This window comes from Salmo trutta, chromosome 18 (assembly GCF_901001165.1).
Source record: "Salmo trutta chromosome 18, fSalTru1.1, whole genome shotgun sequence".
Taxonomy (NCBI): Eukaryota; Metazoa; Chordata; class Actinopteri; order Salmoniformes; family Salmonidae; genus Salmo; species Salmo trutta.
Genome location: NC_042974.1, coordinates 44,475,726 through 44,491,898, shown reverse-complemented (window position 1 = coordinate 44,491,898; position 16,173 = coordinate 44,475,726). Strand labels below are relative to the sequence as shown.

Sequence of the window (16,173 nt, the reverse complement as noted above, 5' to 3'; positions counted from 1 at the left end):
CGGAGATGGGGTGAGAATGGCGGGAAGGGGAACATGATATGTGTGTATACAGTTGAAGTCAGAGGTTTACATACACCTTAGCCAAATACATTTAAACTCAGTTTTTCACAATTCCTGACATTTAATCCTAGTAGAAATTCCCTGTCTTAGGTCAGTTAGGATCACCACTTTATTTTAAGAATGTGAAATAATAGAATAATAGTAGAGAGAAAGATTTATTTCAGCTTTTATTTCTTTCATCACATTCCCAGTGGGTCAGAAGTTTACATACACCCAATTAAAATTTGGTAGCATTGCCTTTAAATTGTTTAACTTAGGTCAAACGTTTTGGGTAGCCTTCCACAAGCTTCCCACAATAAGTTGGTTGAATTTTGGCCCATTCCTGCTGACAGAGCTGGTGTAACTGAATCAGGTTTGAAGGCCTCCTTGCTCGCACATGCTTTTTCAGTTCTGCCCACAAATTTTCTATAGGATTGAGGTCAGGGCTTTGTGATGGCCACTCCAATACCTTGACTTTGTTGTCCATATCCATTTTGCCACCACTTTGGAAGTATGCTTGGGGTCATTATCCCTTTGGAAGACCCATTTGCGACCAAGCTGTAACTTCCTGACTGATGTCTTGAGATGTTGCTTTAATATATCCACATAATTTTCCTGCCTCATGATGCCATCTATTTTGTGAAGTGCACCAGTCCCTCCTGCAGTAAAGCACCCCCACAACATGATGCTGCCACCCCTGTGCTTCACAGTTGGGATGGTGTTCTTCGGCTTGCAAGCTTCCCCCTTTTTCCTCCAAACATAACGATGGTCATTATGACCAAACAGTTCTATTTTTGTTTCATCAGACCAAAGGACATTTCTCCAAAAAGTATGATCTTTGTCCCCATGTGCAGTTACAAACCGTAGTCTGGCTTTTTTAATGGCGGTTTTGGAGCAGTGGCTTCTTCCTTGCTGAGCGGCCTTTCAGGTTATGTCAATACAGGACTTGTTTTACTCTGGATATAGATACTTTTGTACCTGTTTCCTCCAGCATCTTCACAAGGTCCTTTGCTATTGTTCTGGGATTGATTCGCACTTTTCGCACCAAAGTACGTTAATCTCTAGGAGACAGAACGCGTCTCCTTCCTGAGCGGCATGACGGCTGCCTGATCCCATGGTGTTTATACTTGCGTAATATTGTTTGTACAGATGAACGTGGCACCTTCAAGCGTTTGGAAATTGCTCCCAAGGATGAACCAGACCTGTGGAGGTCAAACAATTTTTTTCTGAGGTCTTGGCTGATTTCTTTTGATTTTCCCATGATGTCAAGCAATGTATGTATGTATGTATGTATGTATGTATGTATGTATGTATGTATGTATGTGCGTGCGTGCGTGCGTGTACGTGTTCGCTGTTTTTTTTTGCTTTGTCTTTGTATCTCTTAATATGGGTCAAAATTGTGAAATTCCAATAAAAATACTGTTACAAAATAAAAATCCTCAGCAATCTACATACAATACCCCATATTGACAATGCAAAAACTGTTTTTTAGAAATATTTGCAAATGTATTTACAATAAAAAAAACAGAAATACCTTATTTACATAAGTATTCAGACCCTTTGCTATGAGACACAAAATTGAGGTCAGGTGCATCCTGTTTCCATTGATCATCCATGAGATGTTTCTACAACTTGATTGGAGTCCACCTGTGGTAAATTCAATTGATTGGACATGATTTGGAAAGGCAGACACCTGTCTATATAAGGTCCCACTGTTGACAGTGTATATCAGAGCAAAAACCAAGCTATGAGGTTGAAGGAATTGTCCATAGAGCTCAGAGACAGGATTGTGTCAAGGCACAGATCTGGTGAAGGGTACCAAAAAATGTCTTCAGCATTGAAGGTCCCCAAGAACGCAGTGGCCTCCATCATTCTTAAATGGAAGAAGTTTGGAACCACCACGACTCTTCCTAGAACTGGCTGCCCGGCCAAACTGAGCCATCAGGGGAGAAGGGCCTTGGTCAGGGAGGTGACCAAGAACCCGATGGTCTCTCTAGAGTTCCTCTGTGGCGATGGGAGAACCTTCCAGAAGGGCAACCATCTCTGCAGCACTCCACCAATCAGGCCTTTATGGTTGTGTGGCCAGATGGAAGCCACTCCTCAGTAAAAGGCCACTTGGAGTTTGCCAAAAGGCACCTAAAGACTCTCTGACCATGAGAAACAAGATTCTCTGGTCTGATTAAACCAAGATTGAACTCTTTGGCCTGAATGCCAAGCGTCATGTCTGGAGGAAACCTGGCACCATCCCTACGGTGAAGCATGGTAGTGGCAGCATCATGCTGTGGGGATGTTTTTCAGCGGTAGGGACTGGGAGACTAGTCAGGATCGAGGCAAAGATTAACGGAGCAAAGTACAGAGAGCTCCTTAATTAAAACCTGCTCTAGAGCGCTCTGGGCCTCAGACTAGGGCGAAAGTTCACTTTCCAACAGGACAATGACCCTAAGAACACAGTCAAGACAATAAAGGAGTGGCTTCGTGACAGACGTCTCTGAATGTCCTTGAGTGGCCCAGCCAGACCCCAGACTTGAACCTGATCAAACATCTTTGGACAGACCTGAAAATAGCTGTGCAGCAACGCTCCCCATCCAACCTGACAGAGCTTGAGAGGATCTGCAGAGAAGAATGTGAGAAACTCCCCACATAAAGGTGTGCCAAGCTTGTAGCGTCATAAATGTGCTAACATTTCTAAAAACCTGTTTTTCTTATCATTATAGGGTAGTGAGTGTAGATTGAAAAGATAAAAAAACGATTTAATCAATTTTATAATAAGACTAAGGTAACAAAATGTGGAAAAAGCCAAGGTGTCTGAATACTTTCCAAATGCATTGTAGATTCTATTTCAAGATATGGGTGTGGTTAACATTGGCTGCCATAAACTTTCATTTTACTATGATCCCTGTAATAGAAACTGAAACTTAACTGAGAGCAATAAAAGACAGTCACTATCAGTCAACACACTTCATCTGAACAGGGACAGCTGGCATTTGAAAAAACAAGTCCTGACTTGAATTATGAGGTAAGCAATGGGGGGTTTGAAGTTATTATTTGTTTGTTACAATTTCATTTTAGTATTTTTGAATATGATATGTGATATGATATGTTATGAAATTACCCTTACCAAGGTAAGCAATCTTTTCATTCTTTAGTGCATTATCATCTTGAGGAAATAATTTTGAGTGGCATTTATGCATAATTTGCTATATTGAAAATGCTTTCTTCTCATTGTGTAATACATTAATTTGCTATGAACTTTAAAGGCCCAGTGCAGTCAAAATGTACTTTGTCTTGTGTTTTATTTCATATTGTACAACAGCTGATGAAACAAAAACTGTAAAAGTGTGAAAACATTTGATCAGTGTTATTTCCTGATAGTTGCTGATAGAAAAATACAATCTATACAGGACCTTCTAATTAGAAGGTTCGCAATGGCAGGAGTTTCGGCTTTCCATTACATCACCATGCTCTAAATTTGGTGATAGACCAATAAGAACAAGAGTTCCAAACCTCTGCCAATAACATCTAGTTTTCAGTTTCCCCCTCCCCACTCAGACCTCTCCCAGACAGTCCTAGCAAAATTATTACTTGAGAATTGTTTTTTGTTGAAAAAAATGTTTTAGTTGCCCATGTTAATGGAAATCTATTACAGTAAGGTACTTAATTGTTACCCATAAATGATTTGATATTGATATAAAAACAGCTAAATTACTGTTGTTTACATTTTCTCAAAATCATTCTCAGTGACAGTGAGAACACCCTTGAAAATAATCTAAAGAAACTGCAATGTCACTTCACCTGGGAGCTAAACAAGGAACAGGCTGACCTCAACCTCCTGGAGATAAAACTACGTGAAACCCTGGAAGTAGTTCAGGAGGGCATTGAAGGCAATCTGAAAAGACACAGTTTAAACCTGCTGGCTTATATTAAACACCTGAAAGGTGAAGATAAGAGAGCACTGGAATGCTTAGAGAAGGCAGAGAGGGAAAATGCTCATAGCGAGAGGCTGTGTGTAGTGACGTATGGAAACCTGGCCTGGGTCTGCCATCACATTGGAGATGACATAAGAGCAGACGGGTATATTCAGAAGCTGGAGGAGTTACACAAGGCCTCTGCCACAGCATCCACCTCTGTACTGCAGGCCAGTGCCACAGCCTCAACCTCTGTCCTGCTTGTGCCCAGAGAGGTCCACAGTGAGAAGGCCTGGTCCCTCCTCAAGTTCTCAAAGCACCACTACACAAGGTATCTAGATTAATTATTTATCATGTATATTTTAATAAAAGGCTGACTGATGACTGTTGGCTTTATGTACTGTTTAGTCTGATTTCTCTTTTGGAAATCAATAACACCTCTCCTTTCAGTCCTTTTTCGTCATCTACCCTCCCCTCCTCCCCTCTTCTCTCCCCTCACTCCTCTCGTCTCTTTTCTTCCCTTCTCCTCTCCTTAGAGCCAAGGAGTGCTTTCAAGAGGCTCTGCAGATGGAGCCTGAAGATAAGGAGTGGAACTCGGGTTTTGCCTTCTCTTTGTTCCGCCAGGAGGGCCTGGTGACTAGGAAGGACCAGAGGCTCTCCTATGAGGATTCCCTTGCTGTTAAACAGCTGAATTATGTCCTGGAGCTCAACCCAGACAGCGCCATGACCAGGGTCTACCTGGGCCTGAAGTGCTACAAGAACCGGAGGAACGCAGAGGCCTGGGGCTACATGAGGAAGGCTCTGAGTCTGGCACCCTACGACCTCAGTGTGGTACTACAGGTGGGGAGAGATGTTTAGGTTAAAAAGCATTCTAATGCTCTAAGATTACGTCACATAATTCTGTGATGAGTTGGACCTAGAGGTATTTTGGATTTAGAATGAACAGAATGAACAGGCATCACTGCCTGGTATGGCAACTGCTTGGCCTCCAACCGCAAGGCAAAACAGAGGGTAGTGCGTACGGCCCAGTACATCACTGGGACCAAGCTTCCTGCCATCCAGGGCCTCTATACCAGGCGGTGTCAGAGGAAGGCCCAAAGAATTGTCAAACTCCAGCCACCCTAGTCATAGACTGTTCTCTCTGCTACTGCTCTGCAAGCGGTATCGGAGCGCCAAGTCTAGGTCCAAGAGGCTTCTAAACAGCTTCTACCCCCAAGCCATAAGAATCCTGAACATCTAATCAAATGGCTACCCAGACTATTTGTATTGCCCACCCCCCCACCCCTTCTTTTATGCCGCTGCTACTCTCTGTTATTATCTATGCATAGTCACTTTAATTACTACCTACATGTACATATTACCTCAATTACCTCGACTAACCGGTGCCCCCGCACATTGACTCTGTACCGGTATGCCCTTTGTAAAGTCTCGCTATCGTTATTTTACTGCTGCTCTTTAATTACTTGTTCCTTTAATTTCTTATTCTTATTCATATTTTTTAAACTGCATTGTTGGTTAGGGGCTTGTAAGTAAGAATTTCACTCTAAGGTCTACACCTGTTGCATTCAATGCATGTGACTAATAACTTTGATTTGATTTGAGGTGGGGAGGTTCATGAAAAAGGAGCAGAGTTATGATGAAGCCCTGGCAGTGCTGCATAGGATGCTGCAGAGGGCGCCAAACTCTTCCCGCCTGCACCACGAGATAGCCAACAACTACCGCTGGAGGGCTAAGCAGAGTGGAGACCCCCACGACCAAACACTGCTCAAACGCTGTGTGTTCCATCTGGAGGAGGGGGCACGCCTCAACCCCACACACATCTACCCTCAGGTTAGAGATACATGCATGCACACACACACACACAGTGATAAACACATGCAGGACAGGGAAGCTACATCAAATCAAATTGTATTAGTCACATGCGCTGAATACAACAGGTATTACAGTGAAATGCTTACTCACGAGCCCCTAACCAAAAATGCAGTTTAAAAAAATACGCATACGATTTTTTTTTTTTAAAGTAACAAGTAATTAAAGAGCAGCAGTAAAATAACAATAGCGAGACTATATACAGGGGGGTACCGGTACAGAGTCAATGTGCGGAGACATCGGTTATTTGAGGTAATGTGTACATGTAGGTAGAGTTATTAAAGTGACTATGCATAGATGATAACAAGAGAGTAGCAGCGGTGTAAAAGGGGGTACGGGCAATGCAAATAGTCTGGATAGGCATTTGATTAGATGTTCTGGAGTCTTATTGCTTGGGGGTAGAAGCTGTTTAGAAGCCTCTTGGACCTAGACTTGGCACTTGCTTGCCGTGCGGTAGCAGAGAGAACAGTCTATGACTAGGGTGGCTGGAGTCTTTGACAATTTTTTGGGCCTTCCTCTGACACTGCCTGGTATAGAGGTCCTGGATGGCAGGAAGCTCAGCCCCAGTGATGTACTGGGCCGTACACACTACCCTCTATAGTGCCTTGCAGTCGGAGGTCGAGCAGTTGCCATACCAGACAGTGATGCAACCGGTCAGGATGCTCTCAATGGTGCAGCTATAAAACCTTTTGAGGATCTGAGGACCCAGGCCAAATCTTTTCAGTCTCCTGAGGGGGAATAGGTTTTGTCATGCTCTCTTCATGACTGTCTTGGTGTGTTTGGACCACGATAGTTTGTTGGTGATGTGGACACCAAGGAACTTGAAGCTCTCAACCTGCTGCACTGCATCCCCGTCGATGAGAATGGGGGCATGCACAGTCATCTTTTTCCTGTAGTCCGCAATCATCTCCTTTGTCTTGATCATGTTGAGGGAGAGGTTGTTGTCCTGGCACCACACGGCCAGGTCTCTGACCTCTTCCCTATAGGCTGTCTCGTTGTTGTTGGTGATCAGGCCTACCACTGTTGTGTCATCGGCAAACTTAATGTTGGTGTTGGAGTCATGCCTGGTTGTGCAGTCATGAGTAAACAGGGAGTACAGGAGGGGACTGAGCACGCACCCCTAGGGTCCCCTGTGTTAACATCTGGGGCGGCCCGTCAGGAAGTCCAGGATCCAGTTACAGAGGGAGGTGTTTAGTCCCTGGGTCCTTAGCTTAGTGATGAGCTTTGAGGGCACTATGGTGTTGAACGCTGAGCTGTAGTCAATGAATAGCATTCTCACATAGGTGTTCCTTTTGTCCAGGTGGGAAAGGGCAGTGTGGAGTGCAATAGAGATGGCATCATCTGTGGATCTGTTGGGGCGGTATGCAAATTGGAGTGGGTCTAGGGTTTCTAAGATAATGGTGTTGATGTGGGCCATGACCAGCCTTTCAAAGCACTTCATGGCTACAGACATGAGTGCTACGGGTCAGTAGTCATTTAGGCAGGTTACCCTAGTGTTCTTGGGCACAGGCACTGTGGTGGTCTGCTTAAAACATGTTGGTATTACAGACTCGGACAGGGAGAGATTTAAAATGTCAGTGTAGACACTTGCCAGTTGGTTAGCGCATGCTCGTAGTACACGTCCTGGTAATCCGTCTGGCCCTGCGGCCTTGCGAATGTTGACCTGTTTAAAGGTCTTACTCACATCAGCTGCGACGAGCGTGATCACGCAGTCTTCCAGAACAGCTGGTGCTCTCATGCGTGTTCCAGTGTTATTTGCCTCGAAGCGAGCATAGAAGTAGTTTAGCTCATCTGGTAGGCATGTGTCACTGGGCAGCTCTCGGCTGTGCTTACGTTTTGTAGTCTGTAATGGTTTGCAAGCCCTGCCACATCCGACGAGTGTCAGAGCTGATCTAGTACAATTCGATCTTAGTCCTGTATTGACGCTTTGCCTGTTTGATGGTTCGTCTGAGGGCATAGCGGGATTTCTTATAAGCTTCCGGGTTAGAGTCCCGCTCCTTGAAAGTGGCAGCTCAAGCCTTTAGCACAGTGCGGATGTTGCCTGTAATCCATGGCTTCTGGTTGGGGTGTGTACATACGGTCACTGTGGGGACAATGTCATCGAGGTACTTATTGATGAAGCCAGTGACTGATGTGGTGTACTCCTCAATGCCATCGGAGGAATCCCAGAACATATTCCAGTCTGTGCTAGCAAAACAGTCCTGTAGCTTAGCATCTGCTTCATCTGACCACTTTTTTTATTGATCTAGTCACTTGTGCTTCCCCCTATTTAAGCAGGAATCAGGAGGATAGAATTATGGTCAGATTTGCCAAATGGAGGGCGAGGGAGAGGTTTGTATGCATCTCTGTGTGTGGAGTAAAGGTGGTCCAGAATTTTTTTCCCTCTGGTTGCACATTTAACATGCTGCTAGAAATTTGGTAAAACGGATTTAAGTTTCCCTGCATTAAAGTCCCCGGCTACTTGGAGCGCCGCCTCTGGGTGAGCGTTTTCTTGTTTGCTTATGAATACAGCTCATTCAATGCTGTCTTAGTGCCAGCCTCCGACTGTGGTGGTATATAAACAGCTATGAAAAAAAATACAGATGAAAACTCTCTAGGTAGATAGTGTGGTCTACAGCTTATCATGAGATAGTCTACCTCAGGCGAGCAATAGCTCGAGACTTCCTTAGATATCGTGCACCAGCTGTTATTTACAAAAATACATAGTCCACCGCCCCTTGTCTTACCAGACACTTCTGTTCTATCCTGCCGGTGCAGCGTATAACCAGCCAGCTGTGCGTTGATAGTGTCGTCGTTAAGCCATGACTCCGTGAAGCATAAGATATTACAGTTTTGAATGTCCCAGTAGTAGTTTAATCTTCCGTGTAGGTCATCTATTTTATTGTCCAAAGATTGCACATTTGCTAGCAGAATGGAAGGAAGTGGGGGTTTATTCGATCGCCTACGAATTCTCAGAAGGCAGCCCGCCCTTCCGTACCCTTTTTCTCCGCCTCCTCTTCACGCAAATCACGGGGATCTGGGCCTGTTCCCGAGAAAGCAGTATATTGTTCGCGTCGGGCTCGTCAGACTCGTTAAAGGAAAAAAAGGATTCTGCCAGTCCGTGGTGAGTAATCGCAGTCCTGATGCCCAGAAGTTATTTTTGGTCATAAGAGACGGTAGCGGCAACATTATGTACAAAATAAGTTACAAAAAATACGTTACAAACAACGCAAATAAACAAACAAAAAAAACACAATCGGTTGGGGGCATACACTATTATCACTGATTTACCACATCCATTCTCCTCTCGACTCTGACCCAGGTGATATTCAAATCCTTTATTTATCACCGAGTTATGGTAATAAAACCTAAACAAGACAATCTCCTCCTCTCCCCCAGGTGGAGCTGGCTGTGAGGTACTCAGAGCTGAAGGACACCAGTAAGGCCATGGACAAGTTCCAGGAGCTGTGGTCCCGGTCAGATCTGAAGCCCTCCAACCGCCAGGCCTGGCACCGCATGTATGGTGACGTCCAGCTCTACCACCTGGGCTCTGAGAGAACCGCTGTCAACCACTACAAGGAGGGCATGAGGCTCTATAACATATCATCTGAATGGAGTCAGTGTAGAAGAAGGCTGCTCAAAGTGCTGACGTTTAACAAGGAGAGGAGAGGAGATGACCCCTATGATATCAGAGAGTTTGTTGACTCATTCAAGAGAGGGGTTTTTAATGTGGAGGATGCTGGGGTGTCGACACTGGCCACCCATAGCCCAGTTCATCATGAGTAGCCTTCCACTGTGGCTTTACCATCAACAGCTCTTTACATGTTTGATCATTCATAATAACAATTTGCTGATAATGTATTTAATATACACTGAGTACACCAAACATTAGGAACACCTTCCTAATATTGTATTGCCCCCTCCCTTTTTGGCCTCAGAACAACCTCAATTCGGCGGGGCATGGACTCTACAAGGTGTCGATCCTGTCCCATGTTGACTCCAATGCCTTTGGATGGTGGACCATTCTTGATTCACACGAGAAACTCTTGAGCGTGGAAAAACCCAGCAGCGTTGCAGTTCTTGACACAAACCGCTGTGCCTGGCACCGACTACAATACCCTGTTCAAAGGCAATTCAATATTGTGTCTTGCCCATTTACCCTCTGAATGGCATACATACACAATCCATGTCTCAATTGTCTCAAGGCTTAAAAATCCTTCTTTAACCTGTCTCCTCCCCTTCATCTACACTGATTGAAGTGGATTTAACAAGTGACATCAATAAGGGATCATAGCTTTCACCTGGATTCACCTGGTCAGTCCTTGTCATGTGTATATACTGACTGACATTCACCTGGTCTAAAAAGCACTTTACATACACTTTTTTTTGTATAGCGGGTGGGGTGAAGGGAATTAGGGGTGACGAATAAAATACTACATTGCCCCTCAAATTGAATTAATTATATAAATATAATATATTTAAATATAAACATTTTGCCTATGACATTGTTTAAAATAAGTGAATCCCTGTGCATGCTATTCTAACATACAGCTGAGAAGTGAGATGGAGTTAAGTGCTTATTTTTATAAAGTTATACTATTTCATAATAAAAAATATGTTTGCTGATACATTGTTTTCTCTTATTGCAGCCAGTGACCGTAAACACATATTTACTATTCTCTCTCTCTATGAGGGTTTGATATCTCACCAATAGTGTAAAAGGTTATCCTTCATCTGATATCATATATTATTCACTCAAATATATCACTGATTTCTATGGGGCAGCCTACATAAAGTAAAACATTGCTTCTTGTAGTGAGGTGTGAAGGATGGCTGGATCACTGGAACACATCCAAGTCATTTGCCTGATTTCTGGCTTTTCAGCCAGCCTGTCTGTCTGTGCCAAGACTTGTGCATTTTTCCTCATATAGACATTTATAAAAAGGTGCAAGGTTAAAAGTACTGCTTGACTGAGAAATGGGAGTGGTTATGTCTAGGCCTAGGGTGATTCTTGCATTACTATTTTACACTTGCATTACAGTAGTCTCTTGTAGGCCAATACAGTAATATTACAAGCAAAGCAAATTCAGCCAAACCAGAATGTACAACCACTTTCCATAATATTAAGAAAAATCATCAAAACAAGGAAAGCTTTAGCCCCTTGAATAAAACAATAGTCTGAACACTTAAAATGTATTAAACTTGTGATTTTGAGGTGTCATTGTAGACTACAGACGTTTTTAAGGGAAATGCTCTCCTATGGTCTACGTCACTGCTGTCTGCGACAAAACATTGAGGGAGGGAGAGAGAGAGAACGCCATAGATAGAGGAAGCGCGCATTGGCAGGCAGTCAAGCCTACAGCTGATTCAATACATTTTCAGCACTATGGACAGTTCCATTCTGCAGCTCGAGCGGACAGAGGGGGTATAAAAGATAGGAGCAGCGCTACTTAGCCTACCAACCCCGCTGAGACAACTGAGGCAACATGAGCCACCACATTGAGTTTCGGTCGGGTTCTCCACATAGGAGAGCTCAAGATGACTATTCCCGCTATCAACACAAACTGACCGGATCCCCCTCGGCGTCCAGGACCGTTATAGGCTTTGAGTCGGCTACCGCATTTATGAACAGAGGATATGCGACGACGACGAAGAGCGAATTCGGATCGGTTCCGAGATCATCGGATATCTTTTTAGATTTATCAAACACGTTTACCGGGGTGTTGACGAAAATGAATGAGAAAGAACTGCTCCATGGGCTGAACGGCCGTTTCACCGGGTTCATCGAGAAGGTGCGTCATTTGGAGCACCAAAATGAATTGCTCGAGAGGGAAATCGGGGAAATCAAACAGAAGGCACAGTCCCCCGCATCTCTGGCACAGGAGCACGAGTCGGAGCTTATGGATCTGAGGAAACTAGTGCATGACATCACCCTTCAGAAGCGTCAGATCGTGATAGAACATCGGAACCTGGAGGAAGACTTCCTCACCTTGAGAGACAAGTACGACCGGGAGGCTCGTGAACGCTCGGACGCAGAGAAAGTCATCCTGGTGCTGAAAAAGGACGCCAACGACGCATACCTGGCAAAACTTCAGCTGGACAAGAAAGCGCAGTCTCTGGTGGACGAGATTCACTTCCTGAAGAAAAACCATGAGGACGAGGTGTTGGAGATGGTGGCCCAGATCCACGAGTCTCAGGTGACGGTCGAGGGGCACGCCTTTGCAAAACCCGATATCACTGCGGCTCTCCGGGACATCCGTGCACAGTTGGAAGGTCACGCCGCCTCCGACATCCTTGAGGCCGAGGAGGGCTTCCGTGTCCAGTTCACAAAGTTGACAAAAGCGGCAGAGAGCAACAGAGAGGCGCTGAAGGCAACACAGCAGGAGATCCAGGAGAACAGAAGGCGCTTCCAAAGTAAGAACATTGAACTGGACTGCGCGAAAGGAAAGAGAGAGGCCCTGGAAAAACAACTACATGAGCTGGAGGAGCGTCACTATTCGGAAATGATTAATTACCAGGTAGGCTATGGTTTATCTTGTACCGCTAATAATTAATTGTAAATAAACATATGCATTTGAATGATGACGCCTGACATCATACCAACCAAAGTGGCTGATGTAAATGATTGACTATTTGTGTGCTTTTCTGTACAGGACACTGTCAGGCAGCTGGAGAATGAGCTGACTGATGCTAAACTAGACATGTCTGGCCACCTGAGAGAGTACCAGGACCTGCTGAATATCAAAATGGCTTTGGATGTGGAGATTCTCTCTTACAGGTAAGAGACATAAACTCTGTCTCTCTCACAAGATAAGGAAACTTGTGTGGAGCTTGTTTTGGTCATTTTGAATATCAAAGTCTAGCCATACAATATCCTTGACAAAGGAAAATACCATATATGTTATTTTTATTTTTTTATTTAACCTTTATTTAATTAGGCAAATCAGTTAAGAACAAATTCTTATTTACAATGATGGCCTACCCCTGCCAAACCCTAACCCGGACGATGCTGGGCAAATTGTGCGCCGCCCTATGGGACTCCCAATCATGGCTGTTTGTGAAACAGCCTGGAATCAAACCAGGGTCTGTAGTGACGCCTCTAGCACTGAGATGCCTTAGACCACTGCACCACTCGGGAATTATAGTGTGTTCCTGGATCTATTTCTGGGGATAACCAGGGGTGCACATTTTATTCTACCCCAGCACTAACACATTTGAAAATGTGCAAATCTGTCATAGTGTTAGTGAGGGACCACTACAGACACAGTTAATAATGGATAAAAAAAGAAAAAAAAGAAACAGTAGTCATTTTATAGAAATAGAGGTAGTTTGATTTCATATTTAACACATCAAATGAACAGACCATGGCTCATATCACAATACACAATGACACTTTAGTCATAATATGGATATTGAGACACATCTACACAAATTGGGACATATCCATATTATTGTCATGATGGTAATCACGCCTAATAAGTCTCTGTCTCCCTATAGGAAACTCCTGGAGGGTGAGGAGTTGCATCTTTCCACCATCTCTGACACCCACATCTCCATGCCCTACATCTACCGCCAGTCCCCTGTCTATACCCTGTCTTCCCTGGCCCGGCAGGGAGGGCCCACACGCAGGTCTGAGCCCCAGTACAAGTTTGTAGAGGAGATCATCACTGAGACCACAAGAGAGGTGGAGTCCGAGTTTGAGGAGACAGGCTCTGAGGAGACAGGAGAGGGAGAGAAGGAGGGAGAGGAGAGTGACAAAGCTGAGAGGAGGGGTAAGGAAGAGGAGGATGAGGAAAAAGAGGAAGATGTAGGTAAAGTGGATCTTAAAGTGGATGCCCCAGAGGAAGAGGGGGAACAGGAGGAAGAGTCTAAGGGCCAGCAGATAGAAACATCAGCAGAGGTCGAGGTAAATGGAGATGGAGTTAGCCCTAGCAAGGGAGAAAATGGAGAGGAAGGAGATGACAAAGGAGAGGAGGACATTGACACAGGTGACAATACACAAAGTGAAGTCAAATCAGCTAAGGCCACCAGTGAGGAAGAGAAGGAAAAACTGGACACAACAGAGGAGATAGACGGTGAGATAAAAGATGCGGGGGAGCCATTAGAAAAAGATAACACCCCAAAACATGATAAGTCCCTGCCAGAGGTTCCCATGAAGGGTGACATCTCCATAGAACCCAAAACGTCAAAGTCAGAGGATATTCAAACAGAAAGTTCAATAAAGGGTGAACCACAGGTCCCCACAGAGGACATCTCCAAAGAGCCCAAAAAGGTGTCAGAGGAAAGCAAAAAAGAAAGCCCATCAAAAGAGAAAAAAGAGGTAGATCTGAAAGAGCAGAGCGCCCTAGCACTGGAGCAGAAGCCTGATCAGAAGGCGCACAGAGAATCAGACCAACTTCAAGAGGCAGAGAGTGCTGTGACAACACAAGAACAGGATCTCCCTGAGCCCACAGAGAAGGACATGAAATCCCCTGATATCACTGCTGAGCTGAAAAACAGCTCCACCGAGGAGACATGGGGACAGGTGACGTCACCAGATGATTCTGGTGTAAAAACTACACAGGATGACAAAACGGTAGGAGGTAAAATTTCAGCTGGACTTCCCAGCACAACAACTGAGTGTGAGGAAGAGCCTGTGCCAAAGACCCCTGAAAAGGAGGTTGGTCTGACAGAGCCAAAAATGAGCAGCAAGGATGATAGTGTAAAAACTGTTGAGCAGAATGAATCTAATGGCAGTGAAAATTTCACAAATGATATCTCAACAGCTGAGGAAAAAGTGAAAGAATATGATACATCCTCTAAACTAGACACAACTATCTCCCCTAAAGAGGAAACAACCCCACAACCAGAGCCAACCGTCACCCCCAAAGAAGAAACATCCCCAAAAATGGACCCAATAGTCACCCCCAAGGACGAGACATCACCTAAACCAGACCCCACATTCACCCCTAAAGAAGAAACATCACAATCAGACCCAACAATTACCCCTAAAGAAGAACCATCCCCTAAACCAGAACCAGCAGTCACCCCTAAAGAAGAACCATCCCCTAAACCAGAACCAGCAGTCACCCCTAAAGAAGAACCATCCCCTAAACCAGAACCAGCAGTCACCCCTAAAGAAGAACCATCCCCTAAACCAGAACCAGCAGTCACCCCTAAAGAAGAAACTTCCCCAAAACCAGAAACAGTAGTCATCCCTAAAGAAGAAACTTCCCCAAAACCAGAACCAACAGTCACCCCTAAAGAGGAAACTTCCCCAAAACCAGAAACAGTAGTCATCCCTAAAGAAGAAACTTCCCCAAAACCAGAACCAACAGTCACCCCTAAAGAAGAAACTTCCCCAAAACCAGAAGTCACCCCTAAAGAAGAACCTTCCCCAAAACCAACCCCAAACATCACCCCTAAAGAAGAAACTTCCCCAAAATCTGAACCAGCAGTCACCCCTAAAGAAGGAACTCCCCCAAAACCAGCCTCAAACATCACCACTAAAGAGGAGACCTCCCCTAAACCAGAATCAACCATCACCTCAAAATATGAAATATCCCCTAAACCAGCCCCAACCGTCACCCCTAAAGAAGAAACATCAAAACCAGCCCCAACCATCAAACCTACCGAGATCACCCCTAAAGATGAAATATCCCCTATATCTAACTTAATCATTACCCCAGAATCAACGACCACCCCTACAGAGAGTGAAACGATCAACAGTGGTGACAAAGCTGAGACTGCCACACCACCAGAGAAACAGGTGCCTGCCGTTGCAAACAGCAAGGACTCACACAGAGAGGCGCCAGAGAGCAGCACAACTCAGGTGAAACCAGAGGAAAGTACGGCTAAAGAGCCTGAGGTTACGGATCCCAACGATGAAACCCTAAAGACAGAGAACGTGAAGACCAAGGCCTCTGAGGAAAAACCTGAACATGTGGAGATATCTATTACAAAGACATCGCCAGTGAAAAAACAGGATGTATCAGCCGTGGGTTTGAAAGAGAAAACTGTTGATGGGAAAACAACAGAAGGGGCTCAATCTAAAATAGACGAGACAGGCTTTACAGGAGGTGATGAAGAGAGCAAAGATGACAAAACTGCGAAGAAGACATCAACAGGGCAAGCTGCTCACCCAATTGCAGAAAAGCAAGCTAAACCTAAAACCTGGGACTTAACCTCTTTTTAGAATGACCAGATTTAGAGGTCAGTAGAGGTTTTCTGTAAACCTGCATGATTAGTGCAAGCCTTCAAAGCAATATGAGAACTGCTCCACCTTGAAAGATTAACTGACGCTTAATATGTACAGTATCATAATTCATAACTGTCAATTATGAGACCATTAATGAGCTCCTGCGAGAGATGTACTGTAATATGGAATGTAACAAATCAAAAG

At 44.6% G+C, this 16,173-nt stretch overlaps 2 protein-coding genes across 2 annotated transcripts; both read left to right on the top strand.

Annotated features, from left to right (window-relative positions):
• Nucleotides 1-2,925: 2,925 nt before the first annotated feature.
• Nucleotides 2,926-10,420, top strand: ifit8 (interferon-induced protein with tetratricopeptide repeats 8). The gene is made up of 5 exons (XM_029698717.1): nt 2,926-3,055; nt 3,778-4,275; nt 4,481-4,784; nt 5,547-5,774; nt 9,192-10,420. The coding sequence occupies exons 1-5, from the start codon at nt 3,051-3,053 to the stop codon at nt 9,576-9,578; spliced, it is 1,422 nt and encodes a 473-aa protein (XP_029554577.1). The 5' UTR covers nt 2,926-3,050; the 3' UTR covers nt 9,579-10,420.
• A 729-nt stretch (nt 10,421-11,149) lies between these two features.
• Nucleotides 11,150-15,966, top strand: LOC115152681 (neurofilament medium polypeptide). Its single transcript, XM_029697418.1, has 3 exons — nt 11,150-12,310; nt 12,446-12,570; nt 13,290-15,966. Exons 1-3 carry the CDS (start codon nt 11,279-11,281, stop codon nt 15,964-15,966), a joined length of 3,834 nt encoding a protein of 1,277 aa, XP_029553278.1. The 5' UTR covers nt 11,150-11,278.
• The last annotated feature ends 207 nt before the right edge of the window (nt 15,967-16,173 follow it).

Bases quoted from the DNA above. Each gene is read 5' to 3' on its own strand.
- ifit8 (XM_029698717.1), top strand. The intron at 4,276-4,480 runs GTATCTAGATTA...TCCTCTCCTTAG, and splicing joins TCAAAGCACCACTACACAAG to AGCCAAGGAGTGCTTTCAAG. The intron at 4,785-5,546 runs GTGGGGAGAGAT...ATTTGATTTGAG, and splicing joins ACCTCAGTGTGGTACTACAG to GTGGGGAGGTTCATGAAAAA.
- LOC115152681 (XM_029697418.1), top strand. From the start codon at position 11,279: ATGAGCCACCACATTGAGTTTCGGTCGGGTTCTCCACATAGGAGAGCT. The intron at 12,311-12,445 runs GTAGGCTATGGT...TTTTCTGTACAG, and splicing joins CGGAAATGATTAATTACCAG to GACACTGTCAGGCAGCTGGA. The intron at 12,571-13,289 runs GTAAGAGACATA...GTCTCCCTATAG, and splicing joins GTGGAGATTCTCTCTTACAG to GAAACTCCTGGAGGGTGAGG.